General features: G+C 45.6%; 1 protein-coding gene across 2 annotated transcripts in view; it reads right to left on the bottom strand.

The window, feature by feature from the left end:
* Positions 1 to 3,132: 3,132 nt before the first annotated feature.
* Positions 3,133 to 25,154, bottom strand: part of LOC138521297 (lectin-like) — a 294,192-nt gene continuing 272,170 nt past the window's right edge. For both annotated transcript variants that reach the window (XM_069634031.1, XM_069634030.1), the window contains exon 6: positions 3,133 to 4,685. In XM_069634031.1, the coding sequence (XP_069490132.1) occupies positions 4,606 to 4,685 (80 nt within the window). In that variant the 3' untranslated portion in view covers positions 3,133 to 4,605. The remainder of the gene's footprint in view (positions 4,686 to 25,154) is intronic.

The following is a 25,154-nucleotide window of genomic DNA, read 5'->3' on the forward strand; positions in this document are numbered from 1 at the left end:
TGTTTACTTTTAAATCTTGGCAGACAAGGTTTGACTCAAAGAAAAGATACAGTATTTAGGAGGATGTTTATGAGAAGTTATGATCTGTAGATTTTTTGTTATAAGGGGTGATCTTTGTAGATTAAAAAGGACATTTGATCTCTCGTAAATTGCAGCTAATACAAAAGATCTTTGGTTAAAAAAAACATAAAATGTTGTAAACATTCTCTTTGCTTTGCATAATGGGCTGTTACAGCAGAGATTATCAGAAGCATGAACACTATGAAAGTTCAGATCAGGGTGAGTCCTGTAGACATTTCGCTCAGGATTGCCAAAAGATTCTAGACTAATGTGACAAAGCCAATATCTTGACCTTGACAAACGGGTCTAAGAAATCATTTCAGCAGAAGGGGGAAGCTCTAGCAAGTCCTAACCCTGAGGACTACAGCAAATGAGAGTGCCCTGATTCCTGTCCCCTGCCTACTGTAAGCATGTTTTTCAGCAGTAGACCACTGCCTCAAGCCATACCTCCAAGACACGATTCTGGTCAGTGTTTCTCTGTTTATTTTAGAGACGCAACATCTGAGCAAGAAACCAAGAAGAAGCATCAGGAAGAGAATCAGGATTCACCAGCCTGCATCTGTGACAAAAAACTTGAAACATGACCACCAACAACCTGCACACCATTATTCACTGATTAGCAGAGGGGAGAGAGAAGCCAACGGAGAAAGACGGCAGCTACGGCACCAATGCGAACAGGCAACGCAGGGATTCATTGGTCCGTAGCAGAGAGAAAGAGATCAGCAAAGAGAAGACTCTGTGTTCATGTGCAGCCGAACAAAGCACCACGCTGTGCTGCCAAACAACAACAAAGCTCAGCAAATGTCCAGCAAGCTTCATAGACTGCCATGTACTAAGATGGGGAACCCTAATCCCTGGCCCATGAAAGTTGCCTATTGGGAACATCAAGCTGGCACCCAGAACATGAACACAGTTGTCTTCTGCACCACCAGTTTTGTTCCATGGCTGACCCGTGTGGAAAAAGTAATCAGGACATAGCCTGCTACTTATAGATTTTAATGATTTCAACATGCTCCGGGTGAGGGAGACAGGGCCATGGCCTGAACGGCCAGGGAGAGAGAACCAATGCCAGCACAGGGAGGGGGATATAAGGATGCAACAGGAATCAGGAAGTGAGGGTCATTTGGGGGGGGTCAGAAGAGGAGAAGGTGGACAACCAAGAGACCAGAAGAAGGGAGGAAGGAGTGGTGAAGTGTGGAGTCAATTTCTGGAGAAGGTGACGTATTGGCTAGTTAGTCGAAGTGGTATTGCACTTCAGTGTGAGAGTGCTTTATAGTGCATTGTGTGTGGTTAAGTGAGTCAGTGTAGTGGGTGGGCTGACTTCTATGAAACTGGGTGAAAGGAGGTTTGACAAAGTAGGAGTTGCAGTGGGGAAGGAGTAGTAGTAGTGTTGCAGTGGTAGTAGAGGAGAGTAGCCGTAGGGACCACACAAATAAAAACCCTTGAACAGTCTCAGAGCATTGGAGTATTCTTTGAGCCAGCTATGATACTGATTATAATTGTTTACTGTATACCACAGATACAGAAGAACTGGTTCTCCGTTATCTTTGCTATGTAATGAGATTGCTCCATTAAAAGAATGGGTCCAGGTTAGATTTCCAACATTGCAAAATTGTAAAATTGTGGATCCAAAACACAGATTCTCTGAGAAGTGTCTGTAATCAAATTTTAGAAAAATGTACTTTCCCATTTGCCTTCGGGATATCCATAATGATTACCAAGAAATCTACTCTGCTTGGATAAAGAGACAGAAGTGGGATAGGATTCCTGATCCATTGCCAGGCCCCAGTGGTTACTGCCTTGGTCCTGAATGTTTTGGACTATTGTAATTCACTCTATCTGGCTCAATCTGGCTATCTAATCGGGCGGATGCAACTGCTCCAAAATGCCTTGGCCAGATACATCATCCGCCCTCTGTTTGGTGCCTATATGACCCCTTTGCTGAGGCAATTGCCCTGGCTCCCTGTTGTTCATCGGATTATGTTTAAGTCTATGTTCATAGTGGACAGAGCCTTGTATGGTGCGGGAGCTGAATTTCTGCAAGTTAAGTTCTCCCGCTACCTGCCTACTCGTTCTCTTCGATCGCAAGTAGCCTTACGGGTGGTGATGCCTAGCTGTAGGCTTGCCTGCAAAGGAGGACGCGCATTTTCGGTTGCAGCCGGAAAAGCAGGGAACGACCGCCGGAAGACTACAGACCACTTTCCCTTCCAGCGGAAACTGAAGACCTTGCTTTTCTAGTAATGGCAACTTGGAACTATTCGTCACCTTCCCAGCGCCATGATGCACTCGGGCGAACGCGCGCTCAATAAATACAGTTAATATAACATTTTAATGTTTTTGTTTTGGTGCATAAACGTGTCTTTTATTCATCAACTCCTTGTAAAATTGCATTGATGGATTCCTCATAGAAATTCTTTGTAAAAATATTTCCCTTTCCATCTTGGTTGAGCATTTTAAGGTAATAATCTGCTCCTTTTGCGCTGGCAATTTTGCAGTGGGTTACCTGTTGGGATCAATTGCCTGATGGTTAACTTTTCTAAACCTATGGACTCTAATATATTTGCTATTGATAAGTCTAAAACCAAAGGACAGCAATTCTGTCTCTCTGTATTTTTGAATGGTTTAACAAAGCACCCAATCCAGTGATACTGTAAGGAACTTGTTAATGAGGGGTCCACTAGAGGAAATTATATTTCTCTGATGGAAATTGGAATGGATAATGTGCATTCTGTTACATGGATACTAGGCTAGATGTATGTGTCCAGTTGTTGAACCATTATGTGAACATATTGAGCTTGTTTATTGAATTTATTTTTATTTTCAAAAGTATTTGTTATTGTACATATTCATGGGGTCAACAACATTTACATTTATTGTTTATGGACATTAAACACGTACAAAAAACTATTCTGCACCAGGCATTTCCCCAAAACAGGGCTTCATCAAGAGAGGAATTGGTGAATTTTGTGTATCATACATGTTTATATGTAACTTTGTAATTAGGCTACCCTTTCTTAGAACAGTTCAGATGTGAAGTGCTAGGGACAATATGACCACTCTGAGACATTCAGAAAACTTTAAAATGTATGGTTTATTCAAATTTAGAGACATTTGGATATTGATTTCAACAAGCAACAACATATCATAATATGAATACATGAGTAAGTTATGATGTGGAATAATTGGCTTTCATCATAAAATGGAATAATATTCATAGGTAGTCACCAGACTCACACTCTTCAGACATTGACACCAGGTGATAATGGACAAATATTACTCTGCATTTTCAGCAATTGTATTTCCTCTGCTGTCCTTTATAACAATGACATATACATTTTTTAAATAAAGGGAATCCCAGAGTTCTCCGCAGTACACAGAATGAAGGTCAATGATGCCACATTTCATACAAACGTTTCATGGAGTTATCTTGTATTAGGACATTTGAAAAGCGGAACACTTGGCCATCTTCAAAAAAGAAATACATCAGAGATATATTTGAAATGGGGAAAGAGGGAAACGGATGTGTTTAGTCACAGTAGGTAAAGAGTATTACTTTCTTAAGATATAGAGTTGTTCACATGTTTTGTAGTTTACTGTTAGATGCCATGGCACATGCCAATGTCAGACATGTGAACTTTGGATATGCATGCTTAGATTTTAGCCATTGCAAGCATCTCTCTGCTGCCCAATTGAACAGGAGTCTGCGGTGGTTCAAGGTGCTACATGTAGGGCTGGCTGGGATGCAATGAAATAAGCTAACATATAATTAGCACACATTGCACCACATGTCCCTTTTATTGAGGACATAGTGAAATGTGGTGAAAGGTGTCCTAAGCATGTGTCAGCATTTTTTACAACATTGATATTAATATTTTATTTCTATCGCGCTCATACACAAGTGTTTCAGAGCGCGACAAGGCAAGGGAAGGGGAACAGAGGAGAACAAAAACAACGATCTTACTAGGCCCAGTGACATTGAGAACACGCAAGTACAGGGTAGAGGGGGAAGGGGGAGAAGTGCATGGAAGGGGGAACAAAAGAGTGCGGAGCAAGGAGGAAAAAAACAAAAATAATAATAAAATAATAAATAAAAAGACAACAAACAATGGGAGTGCAGCCAGCAGGTGGCAAGTGCTGGGTTTATGGCAGCAGGCCATGTAGGTTGTGAAGTGCAGAAAGAAAAGGGGAGGGCTGTATGGGTACAGATACAGACCCCAGTGAAAGGGCGTCCCGGAGGCAGTGCGTCAGGGTGGGAAGATGAGCAGGTACCTGGGCCTGTAGGACAGAGGATGGCCCGGTGCATGGTGCCGAGGGAGAGTAGAGTGCCGAGGGACATGCAGTTAATGCTTAAATCAGTCTCTAAAGTATGATATTGGACAGGTTTTTAAACTTCCAATCTGAGTCTGCAATAATAACCTTTAAATGTTTGATCTGAGATTATTAGGTTTGCAATCAATAATATAATGAAAGATGTGATTGTGAAGACCGTGCAACTTCTGCAGAAGAATGGAGTACCCAGCTTCCGCGGGGGCTGACCAGCCCACTTCAGTAAGGGTAAGGTGTTGTATACTTGCAGATAAATGGAAACTTCACCTCACAGTGCTCATCATTCCAAAGACCAGGAGCTGTTGAAGAAAACATATAAGAGAGCAATCGATTTAATAGGTCACATTTTGCGAAATAGTCTCACCTCCTACCTGTGTGGTATTTCATTTATTGCCCTGCATTAATGTAGCTTTTAAGTCCACATGAGCAGTATAGAGACTGTGTCAATGGTCTGTGCAGCTCTACAGATAAGTGGTTTATCGGAAACTTTTACTCCCTAAAAATAGGCAAATAATCCCAAAAAATAAAAATAAAGAGTAAAAATACTCCCAACAAAAAATGGAAACAGACACGTAGCACCATGCACCCCTGCTTTCACCCACACAGCTGCATGAATATGTTCAGTTCAGTAATGCAGGTAGTAGCACAGGAAGAAACTGCCATTATAACTGGCTGATCAGAAGAAGTAAACTGTATCTTTTATTGTGCATGAATAAATAGGTGCAAATAAATCATTATTACAAAAGTATTTCCATTTTCCAGTTATACATATTTTTTCTGCTTTAAAATACTCTCATTGGCTATTCTAATTTCATTTTTACTCCCGAAAAAATTAATGTACACCCAACTTTAAAAAATAAGGAGTAAATACTCCTACTTCCAAATCTTATTTGGAGCACTGGGTCTGTGTAAATCACGGTAGATATTAGGCTATTCGCAGCCGTAAAACATGACACTGAGATCAACACAACTCACTCGTCCTGGTGAAAGGCGGATCCATCAAATGAGAAAAATGCACTTCTATGTTTCCATGGCAATGCCAGTGCCACCTGGGGAGAAAGCCGAAGAGGACTGAAGCACACACCCGAGGAAGTGAAGATGCAACAGGAAAGGTACGTACATAAGAAAAAGAGGGTGATTCGAAGCATGGCACACCTGAAAAGTTTGTTGCACTATGGAACCATGCGAATGGTTATAGCCAGGAGTTTGCAGCAACCTGATCGGCTGCGCCAAACCTACCAGGGTCTAACTGAGAAAAAAGGCTATTATAAAATTGTGTATAATAATGTTCTAGTAAATGAAAAACTCCCTGGAGCCTCAAAGGGTTTTAAACAAACTCTTACCTGTCTTCTAGCTGCTGTAACATATTTAATTTTGCAGCAGGAGACAAACTTTAAAAAACTCCTGTTAGTGGTATGAGTAGGCGCTAGATGTCAGCTGCAAAACTGACCTCATTGCTCCAGATGATTGAGTGAAATGTATACATCATGGCAGTCTATTAGTCACGTTGTTGTCTGCATGCATGTGTCATACCCATTATTTTAATGTGTCATTTGAACATTCTAATGTTCTTGTGTATCAAATATTTTAGTTTTTTGTGACGTTGCACATTATAGAGGATGAGTACTCAGAACAAACACAGTGCAGCAATGTATGTTTTGGTACTGTAGCTATTAAACATGGAATTACAAATAGCTATTATGCCCTGGTCAAACTGGACATATTATCTACACATGTATCATATAACACCATGTTAATAAGAAAAAGAAGGGTGTAATATGTAGACATGTTGGGGAAAGGAAGGTGAGCAATGTGGAGAAATAATAGTTTGTTTATGAGTGATTTATCAAATGATATATGTTTTCTGTGCACTGGTTTTTAGAAGTATAGTGTGCACAACATTACAAAGTATTCACTATTGGAATGTTCACAATTGCTGTGCTAAGACTCTAAACACTTGTTTTTTGATGCTGATTTACTGAATTGGACCAATACAACAGATTTCCTCCTGGGGTTTTTCAAATTTAAGGCGCTCAAGTGACTTTACTTGCATAAAACTTAGTTCTGCTAAACAGCTTCACATTCAGAAAATTATTTGGGCCTCATTAGGAGTTTGGTGGTAATTCGGTGGTAAGTCTGCAGAATTACCGACGAATGTGATTACCGTTACAGCCACTTTGTCCTGTGGGTTTACCATAGGATTACAAGCAGTGGGGCGTAATTCCCCATTGTTACATTCCAAAGGACTACATGGGGAATTTGGCATAATTAAAGCCGGCGGTAATCTTGCAGTGGTAGTTGCACCAATTTTCTGTAGTAAGGTGGATGATTTACCTCCAGTTTTTTGCTGGAGATACATCTTCCAAAATACCACCAAACCTTTAGTATTGCAGTGCGTTAATGTGGCTGTACAGAATTAATGTGACCGTGTCATCGTGTTTACCTGCACCACTGACCTTATAATGTGGCCCTTGTGCCTTAGAAAATGATGTTAATTTGCTGTGATGAAGGCCCTGACTACCTGTAGGTGGGCTGAGGCCAAGTGAAGGAGAGCAAGAAACTGTAGAGAAAGTCAGGTTATCCATTCCATTAGGGAAGCTCTGGGGCTTTGCCAGTCCAATGTGAGCACCAGTTTCTATCCCTTGTGAAGTCTAGCATGCAGATGCATGCAGGCCTGAAGTTCCCTGGCACAGGCACCCTATCCAATCAAGGATGAGGAACCGCAGACCATGAAAGAAGTGCAGTGACACTTAAAATGCCAAGACAATGGGCCTCATTGCGAGAGGAGCTGCCGGTCCCATTAATACCCCTACCGCCCCATTACAAGGCCTCCTCGCGGGGCCCGCTAAGGACGCCTGGTTTTACCGGGCGTCCTTAGCGGGTCCCATGAGTAGACCAGGATCCTAACAACGGCCCGTTGTTAGCATCATCCCCATTCCCATTGAGCCCTATGGGCTCACATGGGAATGGGGATGTACTGTGGTCGGCTTCCCTGAATGGGGAAATACCGGGCCCTCCAAGGTCGAAATGGCCCGGTAATTCCCCATTCAGGGAACCCGGACCCATTACTCGGAATGGGGGTAGCCATGCTGCAAATAGCGGAATGGTTACCTCCATTTTCGTAATGAGGCCCAATGAGAGACAGTGAATTTACTGAGCTAAGAACCTTTTGAGCCCAAGGAGATGCCACCCTGTTGTTGATGTTAGACATTGATTTAAATTGCTTATCCTTGTTCATTTGGCTCAATCCTGTAAACACCCCCATACATCCTACTGTAATGATAGCTTTTCATGACCACCTGTTTTTTATCCCATTACGCATCATGCCAGTGCACAACTGAATCACTGACGTTTAAATGACGACACATGTATATTTTTTGCTATGCAAAGTCTATTGACACACCAGCAGGGCTCCATTCAGGAACAGTTGCCTTCAGGTGAGAAATGTTCACATGACATGTTGTAAGTAGCATCAGTGTTCTTTCCTCTAAGAACCTACTGGCTTTAGAAAAGTAAATTACTATTACACTTGTCATTTTACACTCCTGACTTCAATAACTCAATGCTACTATGCAGATAAAGTAAAGTTTTAATACAATAGACTGGAAAGCCCAGAGATGTCCTTCATCTGAATTGGGTTTATTTTATATATGCAACAACATGGTTAAATACATGGGCTTTTTGATTTTTGTGTCATATCTGGGGGCAGTGCTCCAGCAACCTCAGAATTGGATGCAGGCAGACAAACAAAAAACACCTAGGGCCAGATTCTCAGAAATGTTTGGGCGCAAGTGAGGAGATCTGCTAGCACATCTCCCTAGTAGGCCCAAAACAGTGGCAGCCCAATTCACAAAGGGCATCTATTTGAGGGCATCTTAGATATGCTCATGTTTGCCCTTTTGCGCGTTTGCACAAATACGGGTGCATTTCTGGGCATTTCAAAGTGCATTGCACAGTCACAAACAGAATGCATTTTAAAATCCCCAGAAACGTTGATCTTTCTCCAGCATCTATTCAGAAGAGGGGCAGAGGCGGGCCAATTCATGGTAGGATCATTTCTGACTCTGTCATAATTTATTTTTGAAGTGTGACAGTCACGGCTTAAACCACTGCTGTCAAACTAGCATTTCCATCGCCTAAATGGGGATGGAAATGCTTTTTTCCTTCCTCTGTCATTTCCATTGAGACAGGCCCTTTAACGCATTTTCCCAACACTAATATGTGCAAAGGGGCTGGAGAGCACATATTTGCGCTATTGCTCAGCTCCGCCTGAAATTCTCAGGTCATCTTTGTGAATAAGGGACCTGAGCAGTTCTAAAAATAGCACAAATGAATCACGCGCATTCTCTGCACTCCTTTCATTTGTGCTATTTCCTTAGAATCGGGCCCAAATCTCCAAAGTATTTTGCTGAGGTTTGCATAGAACTAAAGTGATGGGAAGGTTTGCTTTTATGTTGAAATGTGCAAAGGTGAGCGTGTTTGTAGATAAGTGGAGTCAGCATGAAGACAAGTCAATCAGAAGCTCATCTCACAGAATTTTCACCAGCTGGTGTGGACCCAGCCAAGGATATCCTTGGTTCTGTCGGACATAATTCCATGTGAGTAGAAGACATCTGGGTGTATCTGGGCTCAGTTTAGGATGCTTACTTTTTGCTCAGAACAATGAAGGTAAAATGATCCTTGTTAATATGCATAATGAAAACCAACAGCTCAGTAACGCCTCAACCTCTCCACCCTACTGAGACGGCTTTCTTGGCTAAAACCAATGTCCCTCAATAGAAACTAAAGAGGTTTATAAATTAAAGTTTGATTAATCAATGAAAGACGCTTTATTTCAGCAACAAATCCATAAAAGCAGAAAACATTAAAGGCATGCATACGTTCAAAAGCCCAGCACATATCAAGTTAAAAATATTTGAAAAAGACAGAAATGTATATGTTCTTTCATATGTAAGATAAAATAGGCCACAAGAGCTCAGTCGATCAAGAAGCTTAGGTTTGTAGGTTTGGCTTTTCTTCTTCTGGGGCCCTTAGTAGGTAGCCTGAGACTTCGAACACCACATCCAGATTGCACAAGTTCCCATAAAGAAGCTCGGTACTCTCTATCATTCTGATACCATGGTTCTTTAAGCAGTGTTTTTGGTTGTCTGTGCAAATTCTAGATTTCTCTAGGCAAATAAAAAAGAAATGTTGGATGGATTCAAAGATCCTTTCCCAGAAGGGGCAACACACATTCTCAGTTCTATACCACATGTTTGTTAAAGGTGAAAATGCGAGAATGCTCAGTCTTAGTTTCATAAAGCATGGGCCACAAATGGCGATTTAATGTCCATCACAACTCTCTCACTTCCAAGATACCTTGGTCTCCAAAAATAACCAACCAAAGCCTAGAGGCACATGATCAGCTTTCTTGTTGCTGGAAGCCCATTCTCTACAGGACATTGATGCCATTCCCCCGGGATTGACCTTGTATCACGCCAGAAGCGTTCCAGCTTAAAAAACTACACTGTTGGCTTCATGGAGGCAAAGTATGGGAGATTAATGGCTGTGTCACAGTTCATCAGGTCTGTTAGTGCTTCAGAATAACTTCACAATTCTTGATTGGTCCACAGTTTCATCCCAATACAAAAATGGTTTGGGTTCAAATTAAGCTCGAAATGTACAAGCAAATTGGGAGCACTTCTGGAGAATGAGCATCTTTTTAGAATGTGTTTTCTGTGATGTTTAAAGTTATTATGCCACTCTTAAATGGAACATACGTGTTTTACCAACAAAAAAAGACGTTAAGGATTATTCATTAATCTGCTGCTGACTCCCCACTCTTATTCTCTTTCTATCTCATTTGTTCACATGTTTTTAAAACAAGTTACTTCTTCATTCCATTTTGCGAAGTGGCTTCAGTCTGTGAAATATGAAGTGGAAGCTTTGGCTGGGCATGGATTCTTAAACGAGAAAAGGACCAAGAGGTAAGGTTGCCTTTTATTTTCCACTGCAAAGCTTTTATACCTAACATTGCTTCGACCTCCCCATGCCACTGATGATACCTCCTGTGATCTGCCCCTTCATGGACTCACGTGACACTTTACCCCACCCCTGTAGATGGGGGATCTGACCCATATCCACCACTGAAGGACAATCCTGGAGAACATATCCAACTAACCAGACTACCCATACTCCTACTATTAATGCTACAACTACTGCTACTAAATGTCCTGTTGGTTCTGCTATTAGTAAATTACAACTGCTTTCACTGGACTACTGTGCACTCTACTACTCCTGGTTTTAATGGCCCTTCTAATTAGTTCATTTTCATTTCAGTTTTTTGTCATCAGGTTACCAAAACCATACAAATCACCATTTCAAAACGTATAACAAATCATACAAAATTTAATACACAAAACAAATAAACAATCACCACTTATAACGGATTACAAAATAAAACATAAAGAGAGGCCATAATCTATACAGCATCATCTTAGATTCATACGGTTTAAACCATGTATATGTATTTGAATTGTTTAATAGCGGCTTTAAATATAATCTTCTTTCAACAGCTAATACAGGACATGAAGAAACTTACATATTTGAGGTCCTGTATAACCCCTCTACTCAAGGAGTATACTCTATGCTCGGTGGTCAGTCAAAATGTCGAAAATAAAATGTAGAATGACAATAATGTCGAAAAATAAATGTAGAAAAAAAAATGTCGAATTCCCTCTTTTTTAATTATATATTTATTTTGGGGTCCGGGAATAAAAAAAAAGGTAAAAAAAAAAAAAAAAGGGGGTAACCCCCCCATTTCGAATAAAAAATTTATGTACCTTTACATGCCACATCTGTCTGTATGTTGCAAAATGTAAAATTCAAATAAAACCATCAGACTTCTGGGTGTAATAATTCAACAAGATACCTTTGTGGGAAACTCGGATTAGCCATACTTACTAATGAGGGGTATTTATAGAATCTTTGATAATGTTCTACATCTTTTCTGAAGCTAAAACAAACAACCCTTTCTGTCATCCACTGCCGTGACCACAGCTGACCCCAGCCGCACCCTAGGCAGGTCTCTTTGGCCACGATGGTGCTTGGTTTTGCTTCAAACAAAACAAAACCATACATCACCGTATAATAACCCCCGGATGCACTCCAAAAGGTTTCCTCCGAACCCAAAGTTAGTATGGCACTGTATTTATTGGGAACTCAGCAACAAGTCAAAGTCCCCACTTTACCTACATACGAAGAATATATTCAAAATTTTCAAAATATTTTTTAGAACACAGTTCAACTAAGAATTCCAATTCAGAAACAAATATGATTTAATAAACATTAAAAAAATTCAATTTTCAATGTAATTCCAATAGATTCACAAACGTTAAGCACAGTGATATTACTCAAAACAAATACATTTTTTCTCATAACTTCAAAGTTTTTAGTCTACTACTCATACACCAAACCCCTATTAACTCGTAGGGCTCCTATTTACAAACAAACATATAATTTCAAACAATGCAGTGCTTCACATAATTCATAGTTTAGAAGTCCATGTAACGACACTGTGGCTTCTAACTTCAATTCCACATAATACAATTACAGCCCTTAGGGCCACATGTAATCAACTTTATGGCGAAAGTATCAAAGGACTTCCTTTTGTAGATATATCCGAATAAACGTCTCTATATGTTGTTACACTGCCAACGCGTTTCGGATTGGAAAACAATCCATCTTCAGGGCCTGGGAAGCCTAATCGTTCCAAAGGTTGATTCCAAATTCGAAAGTGCACCTTTGAGAGTACAGACATTCCCACATCAGAATACTAATCAGATGTAGGCATTCAAAAAGCAATAATCCACCAACACCCGTGACCAACCTTAACACTCTGCACAGGGAAGTGACGTCTCCAAAGAGATCCTAACCAGACAAGACAAATGATGACAGATTTAGCTCAGGTAGTGCCAACAACACCATATACTTCAACAAAACCTCATGCGCTGTACACCATACAAGATCCATAACACCACACAGTGAAAGTAATAGGAGTACCCCTGAGGGTGAAAGTGACTACACCAAAAACAGAGGACCCCAAGGAACATAAGACACCACAGTGTTAAATTACACCATGTACTCACCCCCAAACGGGGAAATTAAATGACACCAAAGTAGATGGTAGCTGGATCAATGGGTTCTGAAGTGTAAAGCCTCCACATACAGATCAGACCGGACCTCCGGCGTTAAACCGTACCCCGACCGACCGTGGTCATCACTCACCTGTAACAGCAGAGCATATAGACTTCTTAAAGTCAAATCCCTACCAACAAGCCGACAACATTACTAATGCCAATACACCCCTGCTTCAGGAAATCTTGTACGCTTACCAGAATAACGCATAACCGCATTCACTCGAGACCAGACTTCCTAGTACTGGGTAGCCGCACTGATCTGCCCAACGGACAGACACAATCCGCTAGTGGAAGTACGCATGCGTGCATTGTGCTCAATGACGAGATCCGCCGTCAATGAAGGGAAAAGGGACGTACGAGCATGTCGCCCGCCATCTTGGATCGGTAAGCGAGTGTAACCAAATCACTCGAAATATGCCCAATTTAATCAGAACACGAATCAGTGTTAAAGGATAATGAATGATGTTATTAAAAAACAAACAATCCGGTGCTGCAAAGGAACCCGCCCTAAACAGACCCACCCAATGTCCGTATAGGCGAAAGACCACAACATACACCATGTATTCAAGAACTGACCGAGCAGAGGGGGATGCAGAAAAAAAAGATCTGCCCCAGTCCCCATGCCGGTCAGACGACAGAATTATACAACTCTACAGAAAGTGATAAAGTGAGCCACATCCATATTACACAGAGGGGAAACAAATGAATTAACAGAAAACCTAGAAAAAAATTGCCCGCACCCCAAAAACGGGGATGTCTGTACTCCAGTAGGCACCTCTCAAGGAATGAAAATTCAATCAAAAACGTAGTACTTATAATCTCAAAAAAATCAAAGTTCTCAACATCTAAACATTTACAATAAGCTCACCATTTAAGTGATAGCCATATATTATACTGTGATTCCTCAGACAAACTGCATTTTCTTATCCTGAATCAATATAGTTCACCATTTAAATGATAACCATATATTTTACTATGATTTCTCAAACAAGCTGCATTTTCTTGTCATGATTCAGTATACAATTCCACATGAGGTAGTACAAAATCCACATTAGAATCTCAGATGAAACACATCAAATCGAATTCAACGTTCATGCCTCTCGGATTTAAAGAGTCCAGTAAATCAATCCACATGATCTCCCTCTGAAGGAGCTTTCTATGGAGATCACCCCCTCGTGGGCCCATTTTGACTTTCTCAAGGACTACACATTTGAGCTGAGCTGCAGTGTGTCTGACTATGTGAAAGTGACTTGCAACTGGAGATTTTTGGTTGTTTGTGCGAATATTTGATTTATGCTCCGACCAGCGGGTTTTCACCTTCCTTGTCGTTATCCCCACATAGTACAGACCACAGGGGCATTTCAATCCATATACAACATTCGTAGCATCACAGGTACAGGAATGTTTTAACTAAATTGGTTTACCAGAATGTGGATGTGTAATACTGTTGCCTTTGATTATATTTGCACAGTGTGGACAATTCTGACATTGAATCGTACCCTTGTGCATGATCTTGGTTGTAAGTATCTGAACTTCGGCCTTTATCAAGCTTGATCTCAATGCTTTATTGTTCCTGTAGGTGAATCTAGATAATTGGGGGAATAGCTGCTGTAAGTGAGGGTCAATTTGTAACATCTGCCAGTGGTTCTGGATTATCCTCCTAATCCTTGCACTCTGTGTCGAATATGTAGTCACATAGACCAAATGGTCATCAGTTTGTTTACGTTTAGGAGTTAAGAGAGTTCCCTTACTATAGATCTTGTCCTTCAAGAGATTTCTTGAATAGATGTTGCATCATACACCCTTGCTACAAATTTACGTTCCAATGATGTTGATTGTCGCTGGTATTCAGTTATTTCAGATATGTTCCGTCTATACCTCAGGAACTGGCTCATTGGCACACTCTCAATAGTTCTCTGTGGATGGAAACTGGTAGCTAACAATAAGCTGTTTCTGTCTCTTGTCTTAGTGAATACTCTAGTCGCCAATCCCTGTGCCAAAGTGTAGACCTCCATATCCAGAAAATGAATCATTGATTGACTGGTTTCTGTTGTAAAGCGGATCCTAGGATGCATTTGGTTCATCATCTCAAAGAACGCATGCAGCTCCTCTGTTGGTCCCGTCCATATCCCAAATATGTCATCGATGTATCTCACATATAGGGATAAATGTTGTTGCCATCTCGGGATGGATAACACATGTTTGTGTTCCAAATAATACATAAAAATGTTGGCATAGCATGGGGCCATAGCGGCCCCCATGCTAGTGCCTGAGGTCTGAAGAAAAAACCCTTCACCAAATTTGAAAAAGTTATTGTTTAAGACCAATTTAAGAAGTATTAGAATGAATAGATGGGGCCTCATTACACGGTAGGCGGTAGGGATTTACCGGTACCGGTAAGGGATTACTGGTATCGTTAAATCCCCTCCCCAATTACGACCTGAACAAACCGCTATTAGCGGCACCGCTAAGTACGGTGGCACTATTAGCGTCAAGTCCGTGGGCGCGCGACCCCTCAGTCCGGAAATAGCGTCATAGCGCTAATAGCACGCCATCACAAGCCATGCGGACATGGAAATACCGGCAAAGCGAAGACCCAAAAACCCCTTACCGGCAAGGCGCTAATACCGGCATCGCGAACCACCCGTTAAAAGACCTGAGCAGTGTTCCCACCTGCCACAAGTTGACAAAATCAGCACAGGTGGAGGCAATGGAGACTGGCAGCACAAAAGAGCACACCACACCCCTTCCCACACCCATTTCCACACCAAGATGGATGCAATATTAGCAGCATTACATGGGCTGGAGGACATGATTGCAGTGCAGCAGCTACAACAACAGGCAGCACAGAGGAGACGCAGGAGGAGGAGGAGGAGGGCAAGACAGGCACATCAAGCACCACCAGTGTACCTAGTGATACCACAGAGGCAGCCACCAATTCCCAGGATCACAGCCAGTCCATTCAACCTAACCCCTGAGCAGATACACACCCTTTACCATCTGGACCGCGATACCATCACCACCATTGTAGACATGATATACGACGACATTGTGAGTCTCATAGACATCCGTACTGCCATCCCCCCTCTACTGAAGGTGGTAACTGTGCTCCACTTCTTGGCCACAGGCACCTACCAGCTTACGGTAGGTCAGATGCATGGCATATCACAACCAGTATTCTCACGCACACTGAACCAAGTGCTTGATGCCCTCCTGAAGCACACAAGTCAACACATAGCCATGCCACGGACTGCCCAGGAGATCTCCAACACTAAAGTTGGCTTCCATTCACTGGCAGGCATCCCAAGTTGCATTGGGGCCATCGACTGTACCCATGTTGAACTGGTGGTCCCACATGCCAATGAGGTAGTCTACCGTAACAGAAAGCAATACCACTCCATCAACGTCCAAATGGTATGTGACTCCAACAAGATCATCACACATTGTTGTGCCCGATATCCCAGATCAACCCATGATTCAATGGTCCTGCGGAACTCGACAATACCACGATACATGGAGCGACATGCTGGATAACGTTTGTGGCTACTTGGTGAGTAGCAGGCCAACCACATGGCAGTGTGATGTGGATTGTGAGGGTGGGGGGATGCATACTCCAACTGGGTGTGAGTGGGGGGGTGCCATTGAAGTGAGCCACACCCGTACAACACTACTGAATTGCCATCAAACAGCATGGTGACTTCAAATGAGGAATGGCAGTATACTAGCAGTGTGGTACAAACGTTGCCAGGGCCGGGAAACAGGAATGACTTAAACTCGGCCAGGACATGGCAATCTCTGCCGTATGCATGCATGGTGCATGTCCACTTGCAAGGACTACCTCACCTTCCCACATTGCAGTTACCCTGATTGCCATGCGTGCTTGGATCAGTGGATGTCATTCACAATGCTATGATTGATTGTGTGATATGTACAGGTTCCACTTGATGTAAACACTTACACATACCCATTGTTGCACCCATGCAGGTGATGCCGGTTATCCCCTGAAGAGGTGGCTCCTTACCCCTGTACGGAACCCACAGAACAGGCACGAAGAGGACTACAATCGTGCACATACCCGTACCCGCGCGGTAATTGAGCAGACATTTGGCCTTTTGAAGGCACGCTTCCGGTGCCTCAGCAGGTCGGGCGGGGCACTCCTGTACGGGCATGAGAAGGTGGCCAAGATCACCATGGCATGTGTCATGCTGCACAATATGTGTATCAGACGGAATGTGCCAATGCCCCCTGACATTGAACTGCAACCACCTGCTGAGGATGATGACGGGGATGAGGATGGAGGAGAGGGGGCTGCAGGTCATGCAGGTGGCGATGCCCAGGAGGGAGATGCTGTGCGCCAGCACCTGATAGACCATTGTTTCTGATACACATGGATTAGGAGGGTGCAATTGATGTGGAGCTCAGGGCACTGGGTATTGGGAGGACATTGACACTGTGCACCCTTCACCAATAAAGCACACATACACAATAATCAATGTCCAGTCATGTGATTATCCATGCCATAACGTGTGTATTGAGCATTATGTGAATCAAAAGTGCACGTACCCTCCACCCCAAACATCCTCTCCCTCCCCCCTCCCCCCATGACTCCCCCAAACACCCTCACCCCCTCCCCCATAACTCCCCCAAACACCCTACCCCCCTCCCCCCATAACTCCAACAAACACCCTCACCCCCCTGCCCCCACAACTCCCACAAACACCCTCACCCCCCTCCCCCCACAACTCCCACAAACATGGTGTGCACATCAGTGCTGCATTAGTCTGCAAGTGTCAACAGTGAGAGGCTGGCCCTACTTCCCTCCTCCACTACCACCATTGGGGGGTTGTGAGTCTGGCCGCCGCAAGGACCAGCTGGACCTGCGCAGGGTGCTTGTTTGGTCGGAGCTGGCAGACGATGAGGTGCCTGGTTGATCAGGTCCCTGTGTGTGACGCATGCTCTCCATCGCCTCAGCAATGCGGGTTAGGACCTGCCTCACAGCGGCCATCTCATCACATAAGCGCGTCGTGTTGCTTTCCATGGCTGCTTTCATGTCCCTTGAAAATTCCCGAATCTCCTCCCTGGACAAGGCAGCCTCGCTCACTTGCCGGCCAACCAGGGCATTGAGCTCCTCCTGGCGCTGTCGTATTAGGCTTATGCCCTCGTCTGTGTCCCTGCCCCTGTTTCTCCTTGGAACAGCTTGCTGCATGTGGCCGCCATCAGGTGAGCTCGCCACAGGACTCAATAACCCCGCCAGTGATTCTCCGGCATACACCTCATGGATGCTGCCATTTGTTGTGTTGCATGGGCTGTGGTGTGAAGACAGCTGGGGACTGGGTGTACGCTGCACTTCCGGTGTCGGACATGGGTCCTCCACATCACTCATGGGTGCCGTGGTAGCTGCTTCCCCGACGGAGCTCTTGGCTGCGGACAGCGTGCCTTCTGCCACTGGCTCCTGAGTGGTGGGAGTGGGTGGTGTGGTTGCTACCATAGTGTCGGATGGGATATCAACCCTTGGTGTTGTCGGTGCGTGTTTGGCTTTGGACCGTTGGGCCACTCCAGATTTCCCAGTGCCCCTCGATGTACTGGGCCTGGTGCCTGCATCCTTGCCCTTGGCCTGCTTTTTGGGTGGTGGGGCCTGCGTTGCAGAGTCCAGCTCCTCACTGTCAGATTGTGAGCCTGTGGGGGAGCAAGACAGGGATAGCATCAGTGATGGGTCAACGTGCATCATGCATATGTTGTTGTTGCTGCAGTTCTATGGATTTGGACATCTAGTTTGGACATGCAGTTGTTGGCCAGATGGGTGGGTCATCCAGACATGAGTCAGGGTGACACGTGTGTGAGGTGCTGCATGCATGTGGTTGTGTGGGGATGTGCACGGCATGTGTGCAGGTTCTATGCATGTGTGTGTGATGCCCCCATCCATTAGATAATTCCCATGTCACATTTGGGGGAGGACCTCATGCTTTGCATTGCAGTGTTTTGCGTGGACACTCACCTCCATCTGACGTTGTTGCCACACCGCGCTCCATTTGGCCCACTCCCTCGATGCATTCAATGCCAATGATGCTGGCACATGTCTCCTCCCACTCCTGCATCTTCATTGGGGATCCTCCTCCGCCTCCTGTGCCCATGGCCAGACTCCTGTTGGCCGATAGTATACTGCGTACACGGAGGCGCAGATCGTCCCACCGCTTGCGCACGTCCTTTACGGTGTGGGGGGTGGTGCCCACCGCACTGACTTTCCGCACCACCTCTGCCCAGATCTCCTTTTTTCTCAGCAGTGCGGGACGCCGCATGTCACTTGCAAACACTACAACTGCGTTTTCAGCTAGTGTGTCTGCTAGCATTGTCAACTCCTCGTCTGAGAAGCGTTGTTTGCGCTGGCGCACATCAGCTTTCTTTAGGGCCTTGGGCATTCTTTGATGTCATGGGTAGAAGTTTTTCCAGCTGTGTTGTTGCAGCTGGTCCTGGGTGCAGAGGATGGCAATGGATTGTGTTTTTAAAGATGGCCGCCGAGCTCTTTCCCGTTCCTGTGCGATGACGCTATTTCCGGTTCCGCTTTTTTACGGTGACCGCTAATAGCGGTGACCGCTAATGGCGGTAAGCGCTATTAGCGGTAACTGCTATTTCCATGTAGCGTGAGGGCGGAGGTGCTATCAGCACTTTGGTCAAAGCCGGTAAGGTGCTCTTGGGGGACTTTTGCGGCATGGCGGTAGGGTCATTTACCGGCATGGCACTATGCGCGTGTCGGCGTACTCGGAATGGGGCGCTATTAACGGTCGCCTGCGAGGGCGGACACGCTAATAGCGCCATGACGGTAAATTCCGTTTTTTACTGCCTACCGTGTAATGAGGCCCATGGTCTCCCTGACAGTTGTCAGATCTTAGTAAAATCCATTTGACAGCTTCTAAGCCTGCATCGTGTACAATATTTGTGTAGAGGGAGGTGACATCCATCGTGAAAAGGGTATCACGTCCAACCTCAAATTGTACTTCTTGTAATTTTTGTAGGAATTGCATGGTGTCCCTCAAATACATAGCTGTGTTCTGTATCAGGGGCTGTAAGAGCTTGTCCAGGTATTGAGCCAAAGGCTCCAATAGGCTATTAGATGCAGCAATGATCGGTCTCCCAGGGGGGTTCATAAGCCTTTTATGTATTTTCGGCAAAATATAAATGACCAGTGTTATGGGATGTTTATTTTCCAAAAAGATTCATGTTTTCTCTGATATGACTCCTCTCTCCACTGCATCATCAAGTGTTTCCTGTATCAAGTGCAAGACCTGTGCTGTCGGATTGAAGGGAATCTCCCTGTAGGTTACTGGATCAGCGAGCTGTCTTTCTATTTCATTGATGTAGTCCTCTTTGTCCATCAAAACCAATGCACCGCCCTTATCGGCTGGTTTGAAAATGATATTGGTGTTATCTAATAGGTTCCTCAGAGTCTATTTTTATCTCACAGTAAAATTTCCATACCCTTTGCTTTGAAAGTGCAATTTCCTAAATTTCCGAAGAACTGATTTTTCAAACACAGACAAGATATTATTTTGGACAGGTGGGTTAAACACAATCGTTGGTTTAATTTCAAGAAATGTTGGTGGACTCTGTTGGTCTCGGTCCTCATCACACCCATCAAAGAAGAGTTTGTTTACGCGGACGACCTCATACTTTTAGACATGACTTACATCGGTCTACAACGAAAACTAGACGCCCTGGAAATATACGTACATCAAAACGGACTGGTGATTAACAAACAAAAGTGTGAGATAATGACACTTCAAAATTTAAGATCTGTGAAGAAAAAACAAAGTAAACAAAATTGGTATATAGAAAAGACGAAATTAAATACTGTCAGTGACACACGATACTTGGGAATGAGAATCAGTTCCAAACTAGATGACGCACCTTGGGCAGAAGTAGCAAAATCAAAATGCAGACAATTAGCATGTCAAGCAATTATCATTAACAGACAGTTTGGAAAATTTTCGCTAAAACCAACGATCGACTTTTATCGACAAAAAGCCATGCCAGCAATAATCTATGGAGCTGAAAATGCCCTAGGATGCTCCCACAAGCTCTGGAATACTCTAGAAAACATTTTTTGGGTAAAAGTCTTACACTTACCCCGTGGCACGCCAACAGTCTGTATTAGATATGAATTGGGGTTAATATCTATCCATGCCAGGGTGTGCTGGAATATTCTATGTCTCCTTAGGAAATGCTCTATAAATACACCTGCGCCACAGTATGAAATACTAAAAACAAAACAATATCTTGGTTGCACCAGCCTAGTACTATGGAAAAAGTACTGTACTGAGATACTAGACGTGTATGACATTAAGTTATCAATGTTATTGGAAAATCCGATGTTAGCGAAGAAAAAAATATGGAGCATAGACTGGCATTTAACATGCGAACAAAGACGGAACTGCAGAATGATGGCAGATGTACCAGGAGAGGCTAGAGCGCATGGGTGTCTGCAAGCGTACCTGACGCTATTTCCTAACGTGTCGGCAAGATCTACTTACTTAAGATTTAGACTAAACTTAATGGACACTAAAGAACGTCGATACGTTCACAACTCTACTACAGAGTTAGTGTGTCGCTTTTGTAAAATTGGAAATGAGACGTTGAAACACCTTACACTCTTTTGTTCTAACCTACGTACACTGCGAACTCGCACGTTTGGTCCGGTGTTTGCAAAAATGCAGACACGGTGTGCGGATGATTGGTGGAAAGGGATATTTGAAGGATTAAACCGTCCATTGATGTTTGCATTAATAACATTTCTTGTGGAACTGGATAAACGTCTAACCACAGTCTTGGTTCCAGTGGCCTCGGAACCCTATACTCAATGACATTTTAAGGAGAAATCACACCGATTTTTTTGTGTAATGATGATAATTTTGCACCTGTAAATGACTTATCATAGGAGACTGAAGAACTCCACAGAGAGGATGTAATTCGTGGCCAGCTGTGCTGGGTGTTGAGTGTACCTCAATAGTCTTTTCGTGTGTTGTGTTGTAGCTATCATCTTCTTTTTAAAGGTTTGCATAAACCGTATAAAAATAAAAAAAAAAAAAAAAAAAAAGAAGAGTCGCAGTTTCATTTTACGAAGTAGTCTAAAGAAATCAATTTTTCTTTCAAGAGCGTACTGTTGCTTTGGGGAACAAATGACAATCCCTTACTCAAAACCTGTAGTTCCTAATGTGACAACGGCTAAGAGGATATATTCGCTACTAGCTCTTCTTTTGTAGTTTCTTTCTCTGTGGATTTTTTCTTACCCCCTCGTCGGATGGGTCTTTTTCTAAAAAACGAGCTCTATCTCCGGTTGGTGGCTCCTCCTGCGGAGAAACAACGCCTCCTGCTTCCGTGGTTGATTACATTTCCAATTCCGTACTAGATGCTTCAGATGTTGAGGTTTCGTTTCCAGGTGGTCCCGGCTTCGGTGTTTGGCCAGGATATGGTTTACTTGGGCGATGACCGTAGTACTCCTGCCACGTGTACACAATATCAAGTTTGTAGTCCAGTGTGTCACGTCTAAACTTCCTGATTTATTTTGTCTCCAATTCCTGTTTATACTTCTGTAACTTCTGGTTTGTATCGTCCAGGACTTCCTCAAGTTGATTGGCTGTTAGGCCTTTGCTTAATGATAATTTTAATCCTTCGATATCCTCATCTAAGGTTTTCAGATTATGAGCTAGTTCTTCGATGGTTAACAATATCAAATCGAGGGAGCACTTATTGAGTATTTGACGCCACCTTTTAACAAAGGTGGGATTTTCTTTACACAATGTTGGTTCCAAATTCACCCTGAGTCCGCGTGGAATCCTCTGTGTTTTGAAATATTGGGATAATGTGGAGGCACGAAGTTTAAGATTAATCAACCAACGTACTTTCCATTCCAGTTGTTTTATAAGGACCTCAGGTTTATCGGAGGTACTAAGCTCCTCCCCAGTTGTTTTGATTAAAGCTAAAATGCATTTTGCTTCTTCCTCGCTAAAACCTAGTGTTACAAAATTTAAAACACAATACAAATAAACAATCACAACTTATAACGGATTACAACATAAAACATAAAGGGGGTAATTCATAGAATTCAGCGCACAAGTGGCGCACGCGGCTGGCGCACAGTGTGCGCGTGCAAATCCCTGCGCCAGCCGCGTGCGCTAAAATCCATTTCCACACACAGCGTATTCATGGATTCCAGCCACCAAAACCAGCCGTGGCGCACAGTGGCGCAGCGACCCTGCAGCAGCGCCAGTTACGCCCCCAAGAACGCCTCTCGTGCAGGGAAAAGCCATCAATATACCCAATCCAGCGCAAAGGGCTGCGCTAACCCTGTACCAGCAGGGCAAGCGGGCTACGTGTATCACTGGGGTGCGTGGGAAGTACCTCACGCGATTGGCCCGTGCGAGCAGGGTACGCGTATTTCAGGGGTGCGCCGGAAATTCCACACGCGATTTCCGCAGGGTACGCATATCTCAGGGGTGCGCGGGAATTTCCACATGCGATTGGGCCCGTGCGAGCAGGGTACGCGTATCTCAGGGGTGCGCAGGAAGTGCCACACGCGATTTCAGCAGGGTACGTGTATTTCAGGGGTGCGCGGGAATTTCCACACGCGATTGGGGGTACGCGTATCTCAGGGGTGCGCGGGAAGTGCCACACGCGATTTCAGCAGGGCACGTGTATTTCAGGGATGCGCGGGAATTTCCACACGCGATTTCAGCAGGGCACGTGTATTTCAGGGGTGCACAGGAATTTCCCCACGCGATTGGGGGTACGCGTATCTCAGGGGTGCGCGGGAAGTGCCACACGCGATTTCAGCACGGCACGTGTATTTCAGGGGTCCGCAGGAATTTCCACACGCGATTGGGGGTACGCGTATCTCAGGGGTGCGGGGGAAGTGCCACACGCGATTTCAGCAGGGCACGTGTATTTCAGGGGTGCGCGGGAATTTCCACACGCGATTGGGGGTACACGTATCACAGGGGTGCGCGGGAAGTGCCACACGCGACATCAGCAGGGTACGTGTATTACAGGGGTGCACGTGTGGGTCCTCCCAGGTGTTCCCTCTACACCCTCCACGGCCCCTGCAGGTGGCTCACACCACAGGGGCCTACCCTGCACATGTCCTGCAGGCACACCATCCACCATGGCCATGACCCCCAGCCAACCCACATGTCAACTTGCACTACTGCCCACCAATGCATGTCCCCCCACCCCCCCAGTCACCAGGGGCAGCCTCCACCAGCCCCCCACCATTGTCTCCCACCACCCCCACCCCCCAGCACTGTGGGGCACCTGCCAGCAGGCCCCCACCCATGTCCAACTCATGTCTCCCACCACCCCAACCCCCCAGCAGTGCAGGGGCAGCCTCCACCAGGCCCCCACCCATGTCTCCCACCACCCCCACCCCCCCAGCACTGTGGGGCACCTGCCAGCAGGCCCCCACCCATGTCCAACTCATGTCTCCCACCACCCCCACCCCCCAGCAGTGCAGGGGCAGCCTCCACCAGGCCCCCACCCATGTCTCCCACCACCCCCACCCCCCCAGCACTGTGGGGCACCTGCCAGCAGGCCCCCACCCATGTCAAACTCATGTTCCCCACCACCCCCACCCCCCAGCACTGTGGGGCACCTGCCAGCAGGCCCCCACCCATGTCCAACTCATGTCTCCCACCACCCCGACCCCCCAGCCACCAGGGGCACCCACCACCAGGCCCCCACCCATGTCCAACTCATGTCTCCCACCACCCCCACCCCCCAGCACTGTGGGGCACCTGCCAGCAGGCCCCCACCCATGTCCAACTCATGTCTCCCACCACCCCCACCGCCCAGCACTGTGGGGCACCTGCCAGCAGGCCCCCACCCATGTCAAACTCATGTTCCCCACCACCCCCACCCCCAACCACTGTGGGGCACCTGCCAGCGGGCCCCCACCCATGTCCAACTCATGTCTCCCACCACCCCCACCCCCCAGCCACCAGGGGCACCCACCACCAGGCCCCCACCCATGTCCAACTCATGTTCCCCACCAGCCCCACCCCCCAGCACTGTGGGGCACCTGCCAGCAGGCCCCCACCCATGTCAAACTCATGTTCCCCACCACCCCCACCCCCCAGCACTGTGGGGCACCTGCCAGCAGGCCCCCACCCATGTCTCCCACAACCCCCACCCCCCTGCAGTGCAGGGGCAGCCTCCACCAGGACCCCACCCATGTCAAACTCATGTCTCCCACCACCCCCACCCCCCAGCACTGTGGGGAACCTGCCAGCAGGCCCCCACCCATGTCTCCAACCACCCCCACCCCCCAGCAGTGCAGGGGCAGCCTCCACCAGGCCCCCACCCATGTCTCCCACCACCCCCACCCCCCAGCACTGTGGGGCACCTGCCAGCAGGCCCCCACCCATGTCCAACTCATGTCATCCACCACCACCACCCCCCAGCACTGTGGGGCACCTGCCAGCAGGCCCCCACCCATGTCCAACTCATGTCTCCCACCACCCCCACCCCCCAGCAGTGCAGGGGCAGCCTCCACCAGGCCCCCACCCATGTCGACCACCACCCCCACCCCCCAGCACTGTGGGGCAC

The sequence above is a fragment of the Ambystoma mexicanum genome, chromosome 13 (assembly GCF_040938575.1).
Source record: "Ambystoma mexicanum isolate Mex_15411 chromosome 13, UKY_AmexF1_1, whole genome shotgun sequence".
Lineage (NCBI taxonomy): Eukaryota > Metazoa > Chordata > Amphibia > Caudata > Ambystomatidae > Ambystoma > Ambystoma mexicanum.